The 25,408-nt window shown below is 39.7% G+C and overlaps 1 protein-coding gene across 1 annotated transcript in view; it reads right to left on the bottom strand.

Moving 5' to 3' along the window:
• Positions 1-499: 499 nt before the first annotated feature.
• CPLX1 (complexin 1) overlaps positions 500-25,408 on the bottom strand; it is a 241,359-nt gene continuing 216,450 nt past the window's right edge. The window contains exon 4 of the mRNA XM_056518270.1: positions 500-3,010. Within this exon, the coding sequence (XP_056374245.1) occupies positions 2,816-3,010 (195 nt within the window). The 3' untranslated portion in view covers positions 500-2,815. The remainder of the gene's footprint in view (positions 3,011-25,408) is intronic.

The following is a 25,408-nucleotide window of genomic DNA, read 5'->3' on the forward strand; positions in this document are numbered from 1 at the left end:
GAAGGGGGCGGGGTGGTCGTCATGCCCCCTGCCATAGACTTGCATTAAGAGGACAGGCCGTGATGTCATGAGGGGCGGAGCCATGATGTCACGCTGCTCCGGCCCCTGTATCGCCCGTCATTACGCACAGAGCAAACTCGCAGCGGCGATCCCCGGGGTCCCCAGCAGGGGGACCACTGCGATCTAACATCTAACATCCTTTGGATAGGGGATAAGATGCCAGGGGCGGAATACCCCTTTAAGTACCAGGACACAAGGGTGTACCTATATTCTTCATCCTTAAGGGTTTAATAAAGACCTTTGGAGAACATGTTTTTGCAAGAATAGAAAATAAAAATTCAAAGGTTTCCATACCCTTTAGATATTTTTCTGAAAAATGAATGTATTATTTATCTGAACAATGTATTTGTGTCTCATCCCCAGTAATTCAGATATTTCAGCCTTTAGATATAGCAGAATAAAAAGACCAAGCAAATAAATGAATTGAAAACAATGTAAAAAACATGAAATCACTTTATTTTTTATTGGCTGTGATTCCACTCATAAAAGAACATGTGAACTGATATCATGCAATGAGGAGAAGCAGGCAAATTACGAATGAGATTTACATTCACAAAGTCTCTACATCTCCTCTACATCAGAGAAGACTGAAGCATGCATCTGATCTGAGTATATGAGCATTAAAATTACAAAATGATTCCGCTAATCACAAAATTATGGCTGAGCAGATACACTTCTATGTGTGAAAACATTTTTGAAAGACTGTTACCCAAACATTTATCTAACATGGAGAGGAAACACATATTAACATAGCGTACACAGAAGACATTACATTTAGTTCACATCAGCAGATCTGCACATTACATGACAACAGTATTTCAGTAAGCTTGTTGAGAGAGACATGTAGAGCAGCCTTGATATTTCTTACTCTGACACAGAAGGGGAAAAACACTAAACTAACACACAGTAAACGTAGACTGAGAAATTCCAGTGCAAATAAAACACATGATCTATTCTCTTTTTACACATAGTAGCATTCAAAATTAATATTGCAGTCTGATTTTATATGGCTTTCTCTAAAGGTAGATGTGATTTGTGAAAAAAATTAGTAAAAAAAACAAAACAAACAAAAGCAAAACATTTTAAACAATGACGCATTACTCGATTTTGCCTTTCCCCTCCAAAAATTCAGAGGACAACTCCCCATAATCCTAGCTTAAAGCCGAAGGGGTTGCAAAGCTATTTTCTATTGGTGGTCAAATTTTAGGTCTTGCATAATTCCTTTTACCCCCTTCATTTTAAGAAGACAAAAAATAAAATAAAATAATAATAATAATAATACAAAAGACTTCCTCAATTACCTGAGATTAAACACATTTTATGGACAGAAAGCGATGAAGGGTGACAGAGATATTCAGTATTATGTGAACAAATGAACCAGGCTTCTCTTTGGTCTTGCAATAGAGCCTTTTGTTGCATTTGTAAATAAGGTTTATGTGCCTAACACATACAATTTTAATGCTATATTTAATGTTTTTAGAACTTATATATCTATGTTAAAAAATGTATGTATTTTTATATAATCTGACATTGAAAATAGTTCTTATATACTAGTACAAGTACAATTTTTAGACATTTTTTATTATAGTAAATGGATGTTCCACTACAGTACGTTGAGTATAATTGAGCATTAGGCACAGCTTAAGATGACTGTAATATGACCAAGTTTGAAAATCCATATTCCATTCTTAAGACCTGGACTTCTCATGGTTATAGTGAACTAAACTTATATTTAGTTTTATTTCCAACTGATAGATTCAACTGCTAAATTTAAGTATAGAGCATATATAAATCTTATACAGCATAACAACACTTTATATTGCATGTAATAATATGGGGTTAAGATATGTAGCCATAAATCCTTTTCAAAGAGAATTTGCTGCAAATTTTTGCTCTCGAGTTAAATATGTAGAACTATAATTTGCATATTACGATGCAGTGTATAAGAGTAAAATTCTAAAGATATTACTGACTATTGAAATGTTAATTGTGGTATGAAGAATTGCTTCGAGATTTTGTGCTATCTTAATTCTAGCAATTCTAAATGGTAAATAGTAACATTGAAAAATAAAGGGAGCAACTGGCATTTTTAAATGTAGTTTGTAATAATAGAAGCATCATTTCAAATATGTCAATATAAAATCCTACATCATTCTTTTTTAATAGAAAACATTATGAATCAGCACTGCACAGTCAATATATTGCGGTAGAGGCTGTTATACAGGTTATTATAAAGTGCCAGGCATAGGAGTTTTACATGGTTCATTTTCTGAATTTTCTCTTACTGTCAGATGAACACGGAATGAAAAATAAATGTTCCCTCAAATTCTCATGATCATTTGCACTTTTTTTGTCTGCCAGAAGCAAATGTCAATATCGATCATTTCCTAACTGGTCTGAAACTCTATGTTGTATTCACAGCAACATACTGACTTTTCCTGGCTGGAAATGCATTGACATGATTGAAAATGTTAAGTGTGTACACAACTGCCAGATTAAACATACAATTGTACTATGGCTTTTAATAAAATTGCGTAGACTGCAGCTCATAACCTTGACATCCTTTGAGAGGTGTCTACTGTATGTAACTATGTACAAAAGGAAAGGAGAAAAGAAAGTGGAGGGACTATAGTGAGCAAAGGTTTAGAGACGGGAGGGAGGGTAGCATGTGGCAATACTGAAATCTCCCATTAAACAAGGGGAAATCCATTGCTTTTCTGATTACGTTTAAAACAGTCTGCCAGTCTGCTGTCATTTACTTCTTGAACATGTCTTGAAGTGGACCAGGTAGATATTTAATGACTGTGTCTAAAATGCTTTCTTCTTCTTCCTCTTCATCTCCACATCCAGCAGGAATGGCCTTCTTTGGACGCGTCAAGCTCCCTTCAGCATTAGCTTCCAGTGCAGCTTGTGCCTCAGCTTCTTTCTCCTCTTTCTTCTTTATCCCATACTATAAAATACAAACAAAAGCAAAAAATATAACTATACACATATAAGTAGATTTACTAGCCATCAATAACAGTAGAGGATTTATACAGGTTCGGAATCTCTGAATTTTGCTCTGCAATGAAGGATGAACTTAAATCCCTAAGCTATGATTAAAAAATGTATCTTTGTTTTGAATTACCACAATCCTCTACGATCAGTTTTAAAGGGGGGGGGGTTGGGGGGTGTTAAGATTACAAGTACTCAATTTCCCTGAAGTGCCCGAGCAGCAAAGATATGAACCCTTTATGGGGTCTTTATTGAAATCAATGAAATACCCATGAAATGATTTGATGTGCTGGGTCCTCCAGGGCAAGATAGGCTTTTTACAATTGATTTAAAGGGGTACTCTGCCCCTAGACACATTAGGGGATAAGATGTCTAGTCACTGGGGACCCCTGCGATCTCTCCTGCTGCACCCCCGTACATCCACAGCCTGGAGCTATGCTTTCTCCGTGGCTGATGACGGGCGATACAGGGGACAGGGCCCTGCCCCCTCGTGATGCCACACCCTGCCCCCTTAATGCAAGCCTATGGGAGACATCTTGTCCCCTATCCTTTGGATAGGGGACAAGATGTCTAGGGCGGAGTACCCCTTTAACTCTAATAGATGAAGCTCCTGAACTTGGAATTCCATATTTAGCAAGCTGAAGGGCACATGGTTCTGTTACAGGGATACTATAGGCTGACAGACACAGAAGACAGACACCTCTAATATACAACTGCCGCTCACTGTAACCAGCATCACTTCCAAGCCTTCTTCACAGCTCTTGCTTTACCATACCACAACTTAATAGCCTACTACTCTCTACTACTTTCCTCTTAGGTCCTGTGACATACTGGGTCACATGGTCCCTAAACAGCACAAGGAACTGGGCAACCATTAGGGCTAGCACAACTATGTCACTAGTGGCATGTGAACAATCATAGAAAGTGCAACTTAGAATACAATGTTATAGGGGTTGCCTAGACAAAAAATAAATAAACATATCCTGGACCTTTCTGCTCACAGTCTCCAGAACGGGGCCTTGGCTCTCTGCACTTCCTGGAGCTTTGGATGACTCATGTCATCCATTTATTTCTATGGTATATGCCCAAGTGCTGTACTTTGATATCTCTGGCATGTCCATAGAAATTAATGGATGACGTGGTATCTGCAGCTCCAGATTACTCAGAGAACCATGACCCCTTTCTGGCCCCTTGTCCTGTGAATAGGAGATACGTTTTATAGGGGCTGGACATCCCTTTTTAAATCCTACATAGATAATATAGCTGATTCTGTCAGGCCAGTTTCCAGCCCAGAACCAAATAAACTGTATAAACCTGTTACCAATAAAATAAAACATTTCAATTAGAAAATGTGGCTTTTAGTTTAAGGGGCAGTAACATTTCATATAAACCAGCATAAAATAATAATGATTTGAACTACATGTTGTGTTTATTAAATATAGTAGTAGAAAACAGCTGAGGTAAGAACAACTACTTCTCTTACAGCACTGTGGTTATAGCTTCGTATTTTACCATATATCACATTTTTGGAAATAAGGGGCAGTTTAATCTAGAGTCACAGATTGCATATTCACTATTAAAATTATCACAGTAGCTTTTCTTTCAAATTGGTTTTAGTCTTTTGCTTGCAATTCCCAGCTACCAAGCATTAAAGCTTTAATTTAATACATTTTCAAGTGCCAGTGGGATTGCTATGGTAGTGGGGCATGCCACCTAAAATAATCATTCAGATAGCAAATGTACAGTATAAATATAACATAAAAACACAAGCTGGTCATTTCTTCAGATACCATGAAAAACTGAATGTTGAAGTATTAAGAATGTTTGGAAATGTGTGACATGTCTGATTTGAGTACTTATACAAACTCATTACTCATATAAATGTGTTGAATGCATGCCATCTTAATATCCCTATTCTGAAAGGTCATTTATAAGCCATGACTGGATCACACTGAACCATAATGCTCATTCATGTGCACCAGTGAGCCTACTATTCAAACATGTGCACTTGATGATATTCTTAAAATGTATTTATCAGAATTATCAGATATTCTGAATGCTTGGGGGGAAGGGGGGGGGGGGTCAGGATGTCAAAGCAGAACATTTTTAGGGCTTTTGGCTGCTTTTCAACCTAATGGATATGTCCAAAAAATGTTGTTACTCCAATGCATTTGCTGTAATTGTGTGTATTATACTGAATACAAATTTTCTTTCTTATGCTATGAGGTTTGGTGGTATCCATCACAAATGAAATCAGATTTGATAGAAAGTATTGCACCCCAAACTATGGACACCATAACAGAACCCAAAGGGCCCCATTATCGGCCAGTAGGGTCTCAGGTAGCTGGTGGTATCTTTCATATAAAAATTCAATATAAATGGAAGCTAATATGCAAATGTAAACAGAACGCTGTGTGGACATGTTTGTCTCTTTACTGATAGACTGCAAATTAGTGTGTAGTTCGATTCTTTATTATTTTGAAAAGGTACACTTTAGTAAGAGTAGATTTAAAGGGTCTCTTAAATGCTTTGCTTACAAGAGGGGCTCTCATCCACCCAGATATGCAGTGAACTGTAGCATGGTCCCATTCAATTGAATAAAGCTGTGCTGATACTCCCTGTACAGTGAGTGACTGGGGTACCAATATGCAGGATTGGTGGGAGTCCAACTTTTGGGATAGATAAAAGTCATAGCTTTATAATTAATAGCCTTTTAATAAAAATCTATTTGTTTCAATCACTTTATTGTCATATTTCCATCCCACTGATTGTTTTAGATGAATCTTATGGGATATCATGCCATCTTTAAATTTTGTGTCCTAAAACTCTGTTGTTTTAATTCCTAAAATAGAACTTTTCAGTTCTGAGACAAAAAAGAATTTCAAGCACTGGGGGGCAATAATCGAAAACTGTCTAATTCTTAGACAATGTAAACTTAGACAGTTTAAGAATGCACCAGATTTATTGCAAAGGTGTAGGCTGTTAAAAAAAACTGACACATCTTGACTTTATAGTCTAACTTTGTAAGTACTATTAGTTAGTTTAGCTTGATGACAAAAATATGTGCCAAAAAGTGATGCATTTAAGCCATGTTCCCTTTACCAAAGCCACTCCCACTTACCAAAACCCCCTTGTTCAGCATGAGGCAGAAGTGTCTAAAATCCACAAAAATAAATTGATGCAGGTTAGGTAAGCCTGTTTTTTTCTAGCTCTAATTGCACCAGATATTTGGTACAGGCAATTATGATAATCATCCCCACTGTGCTTTGTCTTTTCTCTGTTACATCTCCTTTATATGTATGAATAAATTTAAAACTGGTTGTCAACGGGTTGTCAATAGAGTGGTTCATACGTACACAGTCTAACTGAACAATATTGGAACAGCTGACTGGTCCACTTTAAAACACAAAACCAAAGACAGAACAAGTTTTTCCTTTTAAGGACAGAACAAGTTTTTCCTTTTAAGTAATTTCACTTATTGTGTTTAGACATGTTTTCTGTTTATTGAGAAAATGTAACATAATGTAAAACGTACTAAAATATATTTAATTAATTTATTATGATTTTCTAAATCTGCTTTCTAAAAAATATTTAATATCATTTTAAAATAAAGGATTATCCAGCTATGTAAACTGTAAGAAGTATGCTATGACATAGGTGCCATGTTAAGGCTATTTTTCCATCTGTTATTGCTGGCACACTGGTCATATCTGTTATTGCTGGCACACTGGTCATATGTGTTATTACAGGAACACTGGTCATATGTGTTGAGGTTAACATGACGATGGCCAAAATATGTATATGGGATAAAGAGTTTATGTTAAATGAACAAGAACATTTAAAATGTATTTGCCTTACAATTATTTCCCTCTAATAAAATTTATACAAATAAAAAGAGTTAAATAAATTCTGACATTTAGTCAAAAATTTTACATTGAGTAAATGTAGAGCTATCCCTACGGCTATATTCTTATTAATTATAGTTAACATTGTGAAGAAAACGAAACGAGTTTACATAAAAAGCCATCAGTAAATGACTGGGATTGCAGCATATATTAATTGATTTATTCCCATGGGAAACTTAAACAGCAAAAACAATTATACTGACTCCACTCATGTACGTTCTATTCACATACTTAAATGATTTTTCTTGTAAATATCTTGAAAGTTTAAGCAGTTTATAGTTTCCCTTAGCATGAATACATGAATGATAAATACAATACATTCATTATAATGATTTCATTAAAACTGGAATTAGGATTTAATTAATTTTAAATACAAGTATAAGGAAATATAAGAAAATGTAAATAATTATTTATTGGCAGTGTTTTCACTTTCTGATAAAACCTAGGAGTGTGGTAACTGAAGGGCATTTTTGGGAAGAGATGAATCCTTTGCTGAAAACTTGGTTTAACTGCAGGTAATCCTGTAAACTTGGTTTACCTTCCCCTGAGATAAAGATGCAGCATGGTCTCGGCAACATATTGGAATATATGCAAATGTATGAAGTATCAAATATATGCAATAAAGAAAGCACGTATGTGAACCCGCCGCTCAACGTAGACAATTCGGTATGGGAGTCCGGTTCACGGGAAGCTGGGTTTCAGCATCGGCGCAGGTAGAAAGGCGCTTGGAGGCTACGCCGGCAGTTTCACACATGTGAAACTGCCGGCGTAGCCTCCAAGCGGTGTTCTACCTGCGCCGATGCTGAAACCCAGCTTCCCGTGAACCAGACTCCCATGCCGAATTGTCTCCGTTGATCGGTGAGTGCACGTACATGCTTTCTTTATTACATATATTTAACTGCAGGTAAATTTAACAGGTGAGTCTGTATGCCGCCATTGTAATTCATTAGAGTGCATTCGCGTGTTTGGTCATTAATATTGGGTGTCTAATGGCAACTGAGGATCCTGGATAGATTCACTTATTGGTTGGTATTCCTATCCGGCTTTGTTTGCCTTTTACCGATTGGCTGCTATTTGTCTTTTATACAAGGACAGCACCCAGAGTTAGCCATGTGCCCTGATGAAGCACATTGAGGTATGAGCACATGGGACTCAATTCTGCATTTGGCCTATAATTCCACCTTGTTTGTGGTATTTGTGTGTTTCTTTCTCTTTTCTATGCATATTATTGGTATGCACTGTGGGGTCTTTGTAAACACACGTGGCCTTCAATTACGGATACATTTTCTCTTCAAAATCCCAATGGCACTGCTTCTCTTCTGAGCATTGTAGTTCACCCGCAGAACACTTTACATCCATATATAGGGTATTTATATACTCAGAAAAAATGGGGTTACAAATTTTGGGGGTAATTTTCTCCTATTACCCCTTGTAAAAATGTAAAATTTAGGGGAAAAACTGCATTTTTGTGAAAAGATTTTTTTTTAATTACACATCCAACTTTAACAAAAAGCCGTGAAATACCTGTGAGGTGTTAAGGCTCACTGTACTCCTTGTTACGTTACTTAAGGGGTGCAGTTTCCAAAATAGTATGCCATGTGGGTATTTTTGGTGTTCTGGCACCATATGGGCTTCCTAAATGCGACATGCCCCCCAAAAACGATTTCAGCCACATTTGCTTTCCAAAAGCCAAATGGGACTCCTTCTCTTCTGAGCATTGTAGTTTGCCCGCAGAGCATTTTACGTCCTAACATGGGGTATTTTCATACTCAGAAGAAATGGGGTTACAAATTTTTTTGAAGGGCATTTTCTCCCATTACCCTTTCTAAAAATGGCAAATTTGGGAAAAAAAACTGCACTTTAGTGAAAATTTCTTTTTTTTATTTACACATCCGACTTTAACGAAAAGTCGTCAAACACCTGTGGGGCACTAAAGCTCACTGGACCCCTTGTTATGTGCCTTGAGGGGTGTAGTTTCCAAAATAGTATGCCATGTGGGATTTTTTCTGCTGTTCTGGCACCATAGGGGCTTCCTAAATGTGACATGCCCCCCAAAAACCATTTCAGAAAAACTCACTCTCCAAAATCCCTTTGTCGCTCCTTCCCTTCTGAGTCCTCTACTGCGCCCGCCGAACACTTGAAATACACATATGAGGTATTTCCTTACTCGAGAGAAATTGGGTTAAAAATTTTGAGAGGATTTTTCTCCTTTTACCCCTTGTAAAAAAATAAAAAACTGAGTCTACAAGAACAAGCCAGTGTAAAAAATTAAGATTTAGAATTTTCTCCTTCACTTTGCTGCTATTCCTGTGAAACACCTAAAAGGTTAACACACTTACTGAATGTCATTTTGAATACTTTGGGGGGTGCAGTTTTTATAATGGGGTCATTTGTGGGGTATTTCTAATAAGAAAGCCCTTCAAATCCACTTCAAACCTGAACTGGTCCATGAAAAATTCAGATTTTGAAATTTTTTTCAAAAATTAGAAAATAGCTGCTGAACTTTGAAGCCCTCTGATGTCTTCTAAAAGTAAAAAGATGTCAACTTTATGATGCAAACATAAAGTAGACATATTGTATTTGTGAATCAAAATATAATTTATTTGGAATGTCTATTTTCCTTACAAGCAGAGAGCTTCAAAGTTAGAAAAATGCAAAATTTTAATTTTTTTCATCAAATTTTTGATTTTTTCACCAAGAAATGATGCAAGTAACGACAAAATTTTACCACTAACATAAATTAGAATATGTCCCGAAATAACTATCTTGGAATCAGAATGAAAGGTAAAAGCATCCCAGAGTTATTAATGCTTAAAGTGAAAGTGGTCAGATGTGCAAAAAACGCTCTGGTTCTACAGTGAAAAATGGCCTGGTCCTTAAGGGGTAATGAGCCGACCGGAGTCAAACAGTGACTCCGGTTGGCTCATTTCTGCCCCTAAAACTGTATACTACAGTTTTAGGTCCGGTCATAAAACCGGATACGGGGCAGAAATCAGCCAACCGGAGTCACTGTTTGACTCCGGCCGGCTCATTAAAGTGAATGGATTTCAGCGCCGATCCGGCAGGGGTATGGGAGCGCCAGGTTTTCCCCTCCCCCAACTGGATCCGGCAATTGTGGTGTGAATGCAGCCTTAGAGTTCTCTCTCTGTGCTTCATGTCACTCTCCTATGCCTTTTGCATCCCATTGAGGTGAAAATCTATTTTAAACCAAAAGTAAACAATAATCACTATGGGCAATATTACACTACAGCAAAGGCCAATCTTGCACTGTGTAATAGTCCCAGGAATCAGCCCGAAGATCAAGCAAATAATGTCATTCATTGGCTGATCACATTATATTATTAGGATTATATTGCCTTATGAAATAAGTGTGATTGTAAGAACAAATCTCAAAGAATCAGGTGAAAGCGATCCCGTAAACTGTCACACCGGCCAAATGGGGTTATTGAGGAATAGAAAAACAGAGCTAATTTCTTTCAAAAATCACTCTCCGTCTGTCTCCAGATTGGGTGCGGTATTTCAACTTGGCTCTATTTACTTCAATTGAACTGAGCTGCAGAACACACCCAACCTGGAGACAGACAGGGAGTGGTTTTTGAAAGAAATTAGCTCTGTTTTTCTATTCCTGGATAACCCCTTTAACAATACCTGACAGATTTTATGGCCACTTGGCTCCCTAACAATTAACATTGGATTTGACCATTGAACGAATACGCAGGATTCTTAAGCCTCATAACCTGCCTCAACATCTTCCAAGGGAAATATCATTGCCAGAGTGCACTTCCTTTATGTTAAAGATGAGTTCTTACATACTTCATAGACATCACAGAGAGATTTAATTCAAATATATATATTTACCCTGACCTATCTGCAACAATGCTGAAAAGGAGAAAATTTTGCCACATTAGTGGGGATTTCAAGAGAAGCATATCAAAGCCTATATTAATAAATCTTAATATATATCGAGCACACAAAAATTGATCCCTATCCCCAATTGAGCTCACAATCTCAATTCTTCATCAGTACGTAAGGCAGGAATTACAATTGCAATAAAAAATACAGTCTTGTATAGAAATATAAATACTGTAGCTGATTCTAATACATAATTGAAAATACATAATTGTTATATATGACATTATTAATGTCAGATATACTTTGTCTGCATTATATGCACCAAACAAATCACATATATAGAATGTTATATAAAGCTGATGCCACACATCTGATGCTAAGTTCTCCTTCTTTCACCCACCGTGTACTGGTGTTAACACCCACCACCCCACTCTACCAAAGTGTACCAAAGTGCATGACAGCGCCAACATGTGGAGCTGTAACTATGGTCAGGGACAATACATGTCCTTTACAGCCCACTGGGTACATGTGGTTACACATGCTCTCATGCTGTTGGTCCTTCGACAGTGTGCGACTCCGCCTCCTCATCCTCCACTGTGTCCTCAGCCTCCACTGCACTGACAAGTCTCAGTTCCCCTCCAGCATACCATGTGTGCAGGGCACGGCGGTGTCACGCTGTTCTTCACATGGTTTGCCTTGGTGACCGGAGTCACACAGGGGAGGAACTGCTAAAAGTCATTCATCAAGAGATCGAATCATGGCTTACTCCACGAAAACTGGAAATGGGAACCATGGTGACCGACAATGGGAAGAACATCTTGTCTGTGCTGCGTCAAGGAAGCCCGAGCCATGCACTCTGCATGGCACACATGTTCAATCTGGTTGTCAAGCGGTTCCTGAAGTGTTTCCCCATCTGCAAGACCTCCCAACAATGGGAAGGAAACTTTGCATGCACTTCAGCCATTCGTAAATCGCAAAGCACACCCTCCAAGCAGATAGGGGGTTCCCCTGTGTAACTTCAATGTCAACCAGTGGCAGCTCATTCATGACACCTGCCGTTTGCTCAGGGCCTTTGAGGTAGCCACATTATTAATCAGTCGCCAGGATTATGGGATGAACGTCGTCATTCCACTGCTTCATTTCCTACAAAACGTGTTGGAAATGATGGCTGGTCAGGGCACTGGAGACGTGGCACTTACATCTCACGGCCACATGAGCCCTGTGGGGGCTGAACTGGAGGAGGAGGGGATGGGGACAGTGGAGCACAGGCAAGGTTTAGCGAAATGGGTGGTTTTTCTAGTCATCTGACAGGAGGGGAGGAGCAGGAGTAGGCTTTGGAGCTACAGGGTGATCAGGAAGCTGAGACAGATGACCCAGACACACCGTGGCCATGTGGTCTCCTCATGCTGCTTGCACAATAAATGAAACTTTTTATCGTAATCTATTTTAAATCTTCAATTTAAATAATAAAAAATATCTTTAAACTTTTCAATTGTGAGGCCCTATGGTCTCGTCTGACTACTGCCAATTCCAGGCTGTGTCATTTTGCCACATTATGGTCTCCTCTTGCTGCTGCCACCTCCAGGCTGTGTCATTGTGCCACCATATGGTCTCCTCGTGCTGTTGACACATTAAATTAAACTTTAAAAATGTTTATCTTTCTAAAATCTTCAATTTAATTGTACAAAATATCTTTAATCTTTTCAATTGTGAGGCCCTATGGTCTGCTGCCACCTCTAGGCTCTGTCATTGTGCCGCCATGGGACTCCTTGTTATATTTGGTTTGGGTCATACAGTATTAGTTCACGCTTAGTAAACGCTTCGAGCACCTGGGACATTTGTGAATCTAATCAAAATCTTCAATTAAAATTTAAAAAAATCTCTTCCATCTTTTCAATTGTGAGGTCCTGTGGTCGTCTTCACGTATTACCTGTGTAATTAACACAAGAATCCAGTGAAACAGGTTGGAGCGATAACAATGAACCATAACTGATTAAATGAAATATTTGCACTTTCACAGTCAGGGGTGCGTTGAGAGGCAGGGACTGGAACAGGTGGTTGCTCGCCTTGCGGAGGTCCGCCAGCTCGATTTTAAGATACAAGTACGAGCTTTTTCTCTGCAGCCACTTTCATCTTTATGTGCCCACTTATCCAACGGCACAGAAGCTGAATGTGCTCCTGTCCAAGTTGCTGGTACTACAGTCCTTCGCTTGTCAAGGGGACACTCAGAGCATGGGGGTGTGCTGAGAGACTGGGGCTGGAACAAGTGGTAGCTTGCCTCACAGCAGACCGACAGCTCCATGCTCACCAGAATGGGTCCTCAAAAAAGGATTTTAAATGTTTTTAATAAATTCAAATTAAATTTAATAAAGATGACATAAAAAAACTCTTTTATCTCTTCTATTGTGATGCCATATGGCCTCCTGACCCTGCTGCCACATCCAGATGCTCTACAGCAGTGATTCTAATAGTGATGCCTGTAATCTGCATGTCATACTAAATAACAGTATTATTTCACTAACACAGCACACTCCCTATGTGTGTTACAACAAGGCCAAGTGTTCTACACCCCTATTGAGGCTCTCAGTAACTCAGAAATAGCCATTGTAAATAGCGATATAGGAGAAGCAATTGGAGATATCCTATTCTATGTCACAATGGGAGTTAACTTTACAGTGGCCTAGGAAAATGTTGATATCTTACACCAGCTAGACTAGCACTTTTCAAGACAATGCTGGAGAGGATGTCACCAAGTAGGCAGACAAACACATAAGTCTTACCATGTAAGACTTATGGAAAGGAATCTTTAAATGGGCACTGTCATATACAAAAACTTTTGATATGTTGTAAAGCATGCAAAACCAATAGGTTTTTTAATTGCTTTCATTAGAACATTTTCAGTATTTCATACCGAAAAAGCCAGTCAAAAAACTGCCCCCCCTGCCTGCTTGGACACATACTAGTCCTGCTGTGTCCGTGCATCATCACCTATGTCATGGACACACTCCCTTGATTGACAGCTGTGAGCGCCGGGCTCACAGCTGGAGGAAAAATCCTCCCACTGTCAGCTTGTGTCCCGCTACTGTCAGTGAGGACAAGCTGGGAGTTGTAGTTTTGCAAATGCTAGGGGAGATGTGAGCAGACAGCATACTGAGGGAGTGGAGACCTCCCTTTGGGAGGAATTCAGACTAGTAAGCTAAATTAAAAGTGTAATAAAAAAAAGTTAATAGAGGTGCAAAATACATAAAAAATTAGATGTACATGGTCAGGATTAGGTACTGAGTGATGTATTTAAAAAAATTGTTGGATCTGACGGCTATGCTTTAACCCCTTAAGGACGGAGCCCATTTTCACCTCTAGGACGAAGCCCTTTTTTGCAAATCTGACCACTGTCACTTTAAACATTAATAACTCTGGAATGCTTTTAGTTATCATTCTGATTCTGAGATAGTTTTTTCGTGACATATTCTACTTTAACTTAGTGGTAAAATTTTGTGGTAACTTGCATCCTTTCTTGGTGAAAAATTCCAAAATTTGATGAAAAAATAAAAAATTTTGCATTTTTCTAACTTTGAAGCTCTCTGCTTGTAAGGAAAATGGATATTCCAAATAATTTTTTTTTGGATTCACATATACAATATGTCTACTTTATGTTTATATCATAAAATTGACGAGTTTTTACTTTTGGAAGACACCAGAGGGCTTCAAAGTTCAGCAGCAATTTTCCAATTTTTCACAAAATTTTCAAACTCGCAATTTTTCAGGGACCAGTTCAGGTTTGAAGTGGATTTGAAGGGTCTTCATATAAGAAATACCCCATAAATGACCCCATTATAAAAACTGCACCCCCCAAAGTATTCAAAATGACATTCAGTAAATGTTTTAACCCTTTAGGTGTTTCACAGGAAAAGCAGCAAAGTGAAGGAGAAAATTCAAAATCTTCATTTTTTACACTCGCATGTTCTTGTAGACCCAATTTTTGAATTTTTACAAGGGGTAAAAGGAGAAAATGTATACTTTTATTTGTAGCCCAATTTCTCTCGAGTAAGCACATACATCATATGTCTATGTAAAGTGTTCAGCGGGCGCAGTAGAGGGCTCAGAAGCGAAGGAGCGACAAGGGGATTTTAGAGAGTACGTTTTTCTGAAATGGTTTTTGGGGGGCATGTCACCTTTAGGAAGCCCCTATGGTGCCAGAACAGCAAAAAAAACACATGGCATACCATTTTGGAAACTAGACCCCTTGAGGAACGTAACAAGGGATAAAGTGAGCCTTAATACTCCACAGGTGTTTCACGACTTTTGCATATGTAAAAAAAAAATTAAAAATATTTCACTAAAATGTGGGTTTCCCCCCAAATTTCACATTTTTGCAAGGGTTAATAGCAGAAAAGACCCCCCAAAATTTGTAACCCCATCTCTTCTGAGTATGGAGGTACCCCATAAGTGGACCTGAAGTGCACTACGGGCGAACTACAATGCTCAGAAGGGAAGGCGTCATATTTGGCTTTTTGAGAGCAAATTTTGCTCGGGGGGCATGTCGCATTTAGGAAGCCCCTATGGTGCCAGAACAGCAAAATAACCCCCACATGGCATACCATTTTGGAAACTAGACCCCTCACAGAATGTAATGAGGGGTACAGTGAGCATTTACCCCCCACTGGTGTCTGACAGATCTTTGGAACAGTGGGCTGTGCAAAATTTTTCATTTTCACGGACCACTGTTCCAAAGATCCGTCAGACACCTGTGGGGTGTAAATTCTCACTGCACCCCTTATTACATTCCGTGATGGGTGTAGTTTTCAAAATGGGGTCACATGTGGGTGTGTTTTTTTTTTTTTGCGTTTTTCAGAACCGCTGTAACAATCAGCCACCTCTGTGCAAATCACCTCAAATGTACATGGCGCATTCTCCCTTCTGGGCCTTGTTGTGTGCCCCCAGAGCACTTTGCGCCCACATATGGGGTATCTCCGTACTCGGGAGAAATTGTGTTACAAATTTTGGGGGGCGTTTTTCCCTTTTACCTCTTGTGAAAATGAAAAGTATAGGGCAACACCAGCATGTTAGTGTAAATTTTTTTATTTTTTTACACTAACATGCTGGTGTAGACCCCAACTGTTCCTTTTCATAAGGGGTAAAAGGAGAAAAAGCCCCCCAAAATTTTTTAGGCAATTTCTCCCGAGTACGGCGATACCCCATATGTGACCCTATTCTGTTGCCTTGAAATACGACAGGGCTCCAAAGTGAGAGCGCCATGTGCATTTGAGGCCTGAATTAGGGACTTGCATAGGGGTGGACATAGGGGTATTCTACGCCAGTGATTCCCAAACAGGGCGCCTCCAGCTGTTGCTAAACTCCCAGCATGCTTGGACAGTCAATTGCTGTCCAGAAATGCTGGGAGTTTTTGTTTTGCAACAGCTGGAGGCTCCATCTTAGAAACACTGCCGTACAATACGTTTTTCATTTTTATTGGAGAAGGGGGGTGGGGGTGGGGGGGCAGTGTACGTGTGTATATGTAGTGTTTTACTCTTTATTTTATGTTAGTGTAGTGTAGTGTTTTTAGGTTACATTCACACTGGAGGCAGATTACACCGAGTCTCCCGCTAGGAGTTTGAGCTGCGGCGGAAAATTTGCCGCATCTCAAATTTGCAGCGGGGAACTCACTGTAATCTGCCGCCAGTGTGAATGTAGCCTGTACATTCACACGGGAGGGGGGTCAAAACTACAACTCCCAGCATGCACTGACAGACCATGCATGCTGGGAGTTGTAGTTTTGCAACAGCTGGAGGCACACTGGCTGGAAAACCTTGAGTTAGGTTCTATGACCTAACTCAGTATTTTCCAACCAGTGTGCCTCCAGCTGTTGCAAAACTGCAACTCCCAGCATGTACTGATTGCGGAAGGGCATGCTGGGAGATGTAGTTATGCAATGGCTGGAGGCACGCAAGTACAACTCCCAGCATGCCAAGACAGCCTTATGCTGTTCCTGAATGCTGGGAGTTGTAGTTTTGCAAGATTTAGAGGGGTTCAAGTTGTAAATAACTGTCCAGTGGTCTCAAAACGGTGGCCCTCCAAATGTTGCAAAACTACAACTCTCAGCATGCCCAGCCAGCAAACTGCTGTCTGGGCATGCTGAGAGTTGTAGTTTTGCAACATCTGGAGGGCTACAGTTTGAGACCACTTAGTGATCTACAACCTGAACCCCTCTAAATATTGCAAAACTACAAGTCCCAGCATGCCCACACAGCAAACAGCTGTCTGGGCATGCTGGGAGTTGTAGTTTTGCAACATCTGGAGGGCCATGGTTTAGAGACCACTGTAAACTGTGGCCCTCCGGATGTTGCTAGGCAACAACTCACCTAGCAGGACCCGGAAGCCGCCGCACGTGGGGGATCCCCGCATGGAGGATTGCGATCCGGGATCCAGGTAGGGACCTTCGGCGCCGACCCTCCCTGGACGGTTCCCCCGTTTTGCCCGGACACCGATAGGTGGGCAAAGCGGGGGAACCGAACTTTAACCCCCCCTCCCCCGGTCTGCTATCGGTTGGTCGCTCGGCCGACCAATAGCAGGGATAGGAGGGGTGGCAACCCTGCCACCAAACTCCTATCCCTTTAGGGGGATCTAGGGTGTCTCGGACACCTACGATCCCTCTTATTTTCCGGGTCACCGGGTCACCAGTGACCCGTATGACCCGGAATCGCGCAGATCGCAGGTCTGAATTGACCTGCGATTTGCGCGCATCGCGGTCATGGGGGGGTCTCAGGACCCCCCTCGGCGATGTGCCGGGATGCCTGCTGTTAGATAACAGCAGTCATCCGGGCCCGATCACCGCTACCGGTGACGCGGCGCTCCCGGAACCCCGCGACGTACATGTACGTCGCCGCGCGCCAAGTGACACTTCGCGGCGCCGTACATGTACGTCGCTCGTCGTGAAGGGGTTAAACTAATCAATACCTTTATAGTTACTCCTTTATATGGTTTCCCAGCCTTCGCTATATTAGCTCTCATATAGATTAATTCACAGCATGGATTTAATTCACAATGTAGATCAGAGATATCATAACATTTATCATTCAACTGTCGCCAATGTATATGGACTTGTGCACTGACCAACCCAGTATATGTGATTTTCCAGGTGCACAGTTTATGGGCTGATTTATAATGTGTGACTTGTGAAAAGATGGCACAGATTTGCACAATGGCCTCTCCAGCCAGGACCAGGCATAAGCAGCTGCACCAGGCTGACTGACATATGTTTTCCACATTAGCCGGCATTTATCAAAAGGCAGAGGGATCTCTATAAAGCCAACAAGCTGTGTCTAGCACACACACAAGCGTTGCACATGTTAATAAATTACACTCTATGTAGGAACTCAGGTATATGCTAACTGAAGACAAAAAAGACTAAATATTGAGCCATAAGGAAAGGTCTCATCTATGTGCATGCGATGTGAAGAAAAGTAATGCGGAGCACTCACCAGGTTCTTCTTACAGGTGCTTCTTTATTGTTCTTCAGAACATTCGGGGTAAAACATCCCGGGGAGCAGGTGGACAAGACGCGGGGATAGTGTGCTGGCGACTGACCGTTGCACGCCGAAGTTCTTCATCGCCAGCACACTACCTCCGCGTCTTGTCCACCTGCTTCTCTGCATATTTTACCCTTAATGTTCTGAAGAACAATAAAGAAGCACATTCAAGAACTTGGTGAGTGCTCCACATTACTTTTCTTCATATCGCATGTCTTTATATTTTACTTACTACAAGCGTGTCAGCACCTCAGGGAAAAGGTTCAACTTCTAGGGGCCGTGTTTGTATTGAGTCCAGCGTCTACCCATAAAGCGAATACACACTTAGTGATGCTGAGTATATTTCCATTACGAATCTAATCTATGCGCACCTCCAAACAAAGCTACAATAAAAGGATGGAGGCTACAGAAAGCATGAGTAATTTCAATCTAAATTATTGTAAAACAAATAAGCAAATATATAGGGTAATACGAAAGCAAGTGATACCCATATAGCTACCAGCAAAGTTCCAGTGTAATTACAGTTACAAAGTTCAACCCAAAATAGGCATGGTCTCCCAATGCTTGTCTTCTAACCACCTCACATTCCTAACAGCATTTCAATTCCTTGCCTCTTCAGGTAGGTGAAAAATCTCAGAAGAAGTAAGTGAGTGATGGATGCATTGTTTTTCGGAATCCTTTCTTTTGTAAGTTTATCATAAATATACTTAATATCATTATGGTTATGTCTGCAGCTAAGTGCTTTACAACATGTAGCATTGATCTGGAAAAATAAAGACTTGTGAAGTGTCAAAGAATCATTATTGCTGAAGCTTAAAAAGTTAAAATCCTCTTTTTAATAACCCACAAGAAATATAGAAAAGTTACAGCTTAAATGGATAAATAATTATTAAGTAATGCTACAAACTAAGATGAAATATGCAACAACAGGAGACCGTTTTTTCCATGGCGCTATACATAGATGTATGAGTGAGAGATGTCATTGTTCTATAGTAAATCCCCACCCGGAAAGCTCCTGAGGCACTGAGCACCATGGTATCATATACCAGACTTTCCTTAGCAGCAAGAGCTATAATCCTTGCAACTTTAAACAGTATGAAACGTCATGGAGGAAAATTCAGCATGAGATAATTTAAAGTATTAAAAAGCCTGCTCTATTTTCTAACACAGGACAGAACACTTCTATACAACTACTTGAAACAAAATGTTCCAACATGCTGGCTGTTTGAAAAGGATCACATGACAATCTCCAAGATACATTTCTTATAAAGGATTTATAGAGCTTGTCTGATAATCCCAAATCTTGAACTTCTATACTTCAAATATAAGGGCATTAAGTAGAAGATCTTAAAGCGATTTATCTTGATGACCTTGAGAGAGGTCACTGGAGAGTCTCCATTTTCAGGTCCAAGGATTTTATTTTTTTAAGGTAGCAATATATGGAATGTTGGCCTACAGAACTCTGGTGCTGAGCACATCGGGAACATGATAGGCATGATATATACAATTTACTGCCTCAAAGAAGATGAGTGATACATCTATAGTGATGTGTTCTCAATTTTACCTTTCTTTCAAAAAAATTGGAGATTCCCCATCCCCAAGGGATAGATAGTTCATTACCTGACCAACTGAAGCATGCAAAGTATTAGCTTATTCCCAAGCCTGTAAAGCAGACAATAGTTTGGAAATAGAAAATAGCATTCCTTAAGGGACAACAATAATATATCTCCTTGTACCAGAACCATTCTTCACTAACTTACATCTAAAGCAATTATTTTAGATCAGAGAGAACATGCACAATGCCTCAGCAGATTGGCTAAGATATTAAAACCCACAGGGATTCCTTTCTCCTTTTGTGTATATTTGTGGCTCAGATACAGAACATGTATATCTTATCCTGCACATGTGCTAAACACAAGTTGTGATGCTGCAGCCAGAGATATCTTTATAGTCAGTATTCCCCTCTGTATTGTACCCCCTATAAAACAACTATTGATGTCTGCAAAGTGTTCAGTCATCCTTAGTTTCTATACTTTTAGTTCTCTGGTCAAATTGATTTAGCATTATAATTTTAATATAAAAGATTAAACAGAAGAATAAACATGCCATGCATAAGTTACTGTAAAGACACTAGACAGTTATCATTTCTACTGTTTACCTATTGCTTAGAAACTCATAGGAGTCTCAGCTGTTGGTTAATATTCGTGTCAGCTGTTCAGTGCTTAAAAGTAAAAAATGTAGGGCTCCTTAGCATCTGAGTTTTTGTCCATGGCTACCAATTACTGGAGGAATACAGGAAAAAGAAGTTGTCCCTATATAGGACTTTTACTTGTTTCTATTAAAAAAGATTTTCTTTCCCAATTCAAAAAAAAAATATTACAAAAGAACCAGTGTCTAAATGGTGCAATATAAAAACTCCTAATTAGTAGATGGCGCTCATACACACAAGTGTTAACATGGTCAAGATGATTATAACAGTGGTTATCAGAATGGCACCATATCGTGACTAATGCTCCTATGCAATGAATATGTGGTTCTAATTACATAGAGGCTAGAGTCCCTTGTCCCAACGCGTTTCCATAGGGGGGATTTGATAAATAGTCTTATTCCCCACACTTCATCAGGGAACTTTAAATCCGTATTCACTATTAGCAGCAAGCAAATATTAGAATGATAAATGAGCAGATACAGTGAGCTCAATAATGTTCCAACTTATAACCACCGTGATGATACCAGGGTCTCAAGAATAGTTAGTGTATCCACATATCCACCGTATATCCCCCATAGATCCTGGGCACAACCTGTGAATATAAGAACACAAATAGAGATCTCCCTTAGCAACCGATTGTAACTTACCCACAACGATGCATGTCAGGGGCTGGGGATATGTACTCACGGTCTGCTGGATTCTAAACTAGTATAGGAGACCACCTGGTGCTGTAATGGCAATATGCCCACATTTAGTATGTATATAAACGCCGATAGATAAACATATATACTAACCAAGCCAGAGCTGCTATCTAGATATACTTACAGTTGGCTGTTAGAAGTGCACAAAACGCTGCTGTGGCAGCGTATACCGGAACGGTGTCCGGGACAAGCGTGTGTAGTGAACACGCCGGCGTCTCTTTGAAGCCGATGCACACCCTATTTACGTCACCGGAGGGCCGTCCCCATGACGCCGTTACTGGGGGCAAGGCCTCCACGTCAGTCCCGAGAACTCCGTGGTATGTATTCAGACGTCGGGTGCGGTAGCTATCAGGGGTAAAAGAAATGTAAATATACTACTCTCACTGACTTAGGCTAAACAATGGGACATGAACTAGAGGTTATGTATAAATTCTGCAGAGTAATACACGTAATTAGTGAAGAATGCAGACAACTAGGGCACAATAGGAGGTTCCTGCGAAACCGGTACCGCCCTTTTTAGGGCATCCATGTCGCTTAGGTATAGGTATTACAGGATAGGTCATTACAGGGTCCAACTAGGTCTCCCTAGGCCCCGCTTATATACCCCCTCTCCCCACCCCAAAGGGTATTCCAGCCCCCTGTTCTACATGCAGTAAGCCAGAACTCTGGAGTAATATCCTCTATTCTATATCGACAAATAATATAAGAATATTGCACTTTCTCTGTCTGTACATTACCTATGTATTACCTATTCTGGATATATTGTTAACACCAATGAATGGATATATGTGCTATTGCTGATGTGTCGCCATGTATATGGAGGGGGTCTTACTATATGCTCCATCTGATGATCCACTATTATTATATCTCCCAGTGTTTTAGGCTTTTCATAGACTTCTTTCCCCTGCTCTCCTGCCCGAACGTTACCCTATTATACTACATATGAATGTGGAGAATACTCTTAAAGAAATATCTTTTTATTATTAGATAGTATTATCTTTCTAATATTATATAGCTTTATATGGTCAAAGTGGGCTGCTTTACGTAATAGATATATATCAGCATCCTACCTGTGACATTCCTACCTTTGGAAATGGTTATACCCTGCATGCTTCACTAATTACGTGTATTACTCTGCAGAATTTATACATAACCTCTAGTTCATGTCCCATTGTTTAGCCTAAGTCAGTGACAGTAGTATATTTACATTTCTTTTACCCCTGATAGCTACCGCACCTGACGTCTGAATACATACCAGTCCGGAGAACGGAGTTCTCGGGACTGACGTGGAGGTCGCGCCCCCAGTAACGGCGTCATGGGGACGGCCCTCCAGTGACGTAAATAGGGTACGCGTCGGCTTCAGAGAGACGCCGGCGTGTTCACTACACATGCACTTGTCTCCGACACAGTTTCTGTATCCGCTGCCACAGCAGCGTTTTGTGCACTTCTAACAGCCAACTGTAAGTATATCTGGATAGTAGCTCTGGCTTGGTTAGTATATATGTTTATCTATCGGCGTTTATATACATACTAAATGTGGGAATATTGCCATTACAGCACCCGGTGGTCTCCTATACTAGTTTAGAATCCAGCAGACCGTGAGTACATATCCCTAGCCCCCAATATGCATCGTTGTGGGTAAATTACAACATCGGTTCTCCCCAAGGAAATGCGTTGGGACAAGGGACTCTAGCCTCTATGTAATTAGAACCACATATTCATTACATAGGAGCATTAGTCACGATATGGTGGCATTCTGATAACCACTGTTATAATCATCTTGACCGTGTTAATACTTGTGTGTATGAGCGCCATCTACTAATTAGGAGTTTTTATATTGCACCATTTAGACACTGGTTCTTTTGTAATATTTTTTTTTTTAATTGGGAAAGAAAATCTTTTTTAATAAAACAAGTAAAAGTTATATTTTAAAAGGCACCTCAGTCCTATATAGGGACAACTTATTTTTCCTGTATTTCTTTATTGCCGTGAGGTATGGCCTATACTTTTGATACATATAAACTATTCAATTACTGGAGGACCTGTATACTAATATGATATTTCATAGAGAAGTATGAAATAGGTATTCTATGACTAGCGCCACAAACTCCCATATACTGTTGCTAAAGAGGGTCCTTATGTTGCCTGTGTCCTGCTCTAACATACAGTAACTAAGTACTACACTACTATTAATTCAAAATGAAATCAGCATATCTGAAAGTGTTATAATAATTAATGCAAACTAGCTTATTCTTACTACACTAGAAAGATGTTTCAGTGAATGGTCAACTATTAAAACATTACTTTTAATAGATTAACTAAAAGAGTACCTGTCCTCAAACCATATTTTCTGAACAAACTCAGATTATAATCCCTAACTACTCCTAACACCCCTCCTGCCCTTTAAAACATTTCTGAGTTTTAAAAAGCTGTGTATCATACCTTCCCACTTGCTCACATTGGCCCAGATTTATCAATCTGCCTGAAACCCTAATTGTCTGTTTTTTCTGATAGCAACCAATCCCAGCTCAACTTTTACTTTACAAGAGCTCATTAAGATTGGAAATCTGAGCTGTGATTGGTTGCTGTGGATAAAAACAGACCATTAGGGTTTTAGGCAGATTGATAAATCTCCCCCATTGTGTGAGCTCCCGTCAGGAGAAAGTGGGTGTTCCCTAGCAGGTGCGGCGTCACTGAAGCCTGTGAGAGCTTTGCCTCGCCATGCCCCAGCGCTTCCTGAGTTTGAACTTCTGCAAGTCCAGGCGGAGACCAAACTGTTTGACTTGCTGCAGGGAACTGAACAGAGCCACCTAGTGGCCATTATTTCAATCACATTAAAAACATATAAAGGTTAAGAATTTTAACAGCAAGTTAATAGTAAAGTGTCTTATAATAACATAAGGAACAATATATTACATTTTATCTTGGTGACAGGTACTCTTTAAAAAATTACAGCTGTGGATAAACTATCAACACTCACAATGACAGTTACTGGTTAAAAAGGATAATAGGGAATGTGTATGGGGGCTACCTGACACATACCTCTGCCACAGCTGTCTGGCAGTGGCATTAAAGGGGTACTCCAGAGGAAAACATATATATATATATATATATATATATATATATATATGTATATATATATATATATATATATATATATATATATATATATATATATGTATATATATATATTTAATCAACTGGTGCCAGAAAGTTAAACAGATTTGTAAATGACTTCTATTAAAAAAAACTTTACCCTTCCAGTACTTTTTAGCAGCTGTATGCTACAGAGGAAATTATTTTCTTTTTTCATTTCTTTTTTGTCTTGTCCACAGTGCTCTCTTTTGACACCTGATGCCTGTGTCAGGAATTTTCCAGAGAAGGAACTGCTCTGGACAGTTCCTGACATGGACAGAGGTGTCAGCAGAGAGCACTGTGGACAAGACAAAAAATAAATTAAAAAGAAAATAATTTCCTCTGTAGCATACAGCCGCTAAAAAGTACTGGTAGGGTAAAGATTTTTTTATAGAAGTCATTTACAAATCTGTTTAACTTTTTGGCACCAGTTGATTTAAAAAAATTTTTTCCACCAGAGTACCCCTTTAACCTCATCTCTCCACTGAGAATACATAAAATACAGGTTTGAATTTTACCAATGAACCTCTGAAACATTTAGATGTTTATTAGCAAACTTCAGACAGGCCTGTACTTTTTTAAGAAGGGAAATCGTCTAAGTGCTGCAGGATTTCAGTTTCTCAACGCATAGTATGTTACCAGTTATTTTTTTGGTGACTATGAGATTATTGACAATATCCTCCCATGTAGTTCTTGCCTGATTCCTTACAATTCTCATGATCACTAAAACTCCATGAGATGAGCCCCCGATTGAGGGAGATTGTTATTTTGTGTTTCTTTCATTTGGGAATAATCACATCAACTGTTGTAAACATCTCACCAATCTGTTTGGTGATGGTTTTGTAGCCCATTTTAGCTTTGTGTAGGTCAACAATCTTATCCCTGACATCCCTGGACAGCTCTTTGGTTTTTGCCCTAGTGGAGAGTTTGGAATCTGATTGATGGATTTCTTCTGTGGACAGGTGTCTTTTATACATGTAACAGGCTGAGACTAGGAGCACTCTCTGAGAGTGCTCCTAATCTTAG

The sequence above is a fragment of the Hyla sarda genome, chromosome 1 (genome assembly GCF_029499605.1).
Source record: "Hyla sarda isolate aHylSar1 chromosome 1, aHylSar1.hap1, whole genome shotgun sequence".
NCBI lineage: Eukaryota > Metazoa > Chordata > Amphibia > Anura > Hylidae > Hyla > Hyla sarda.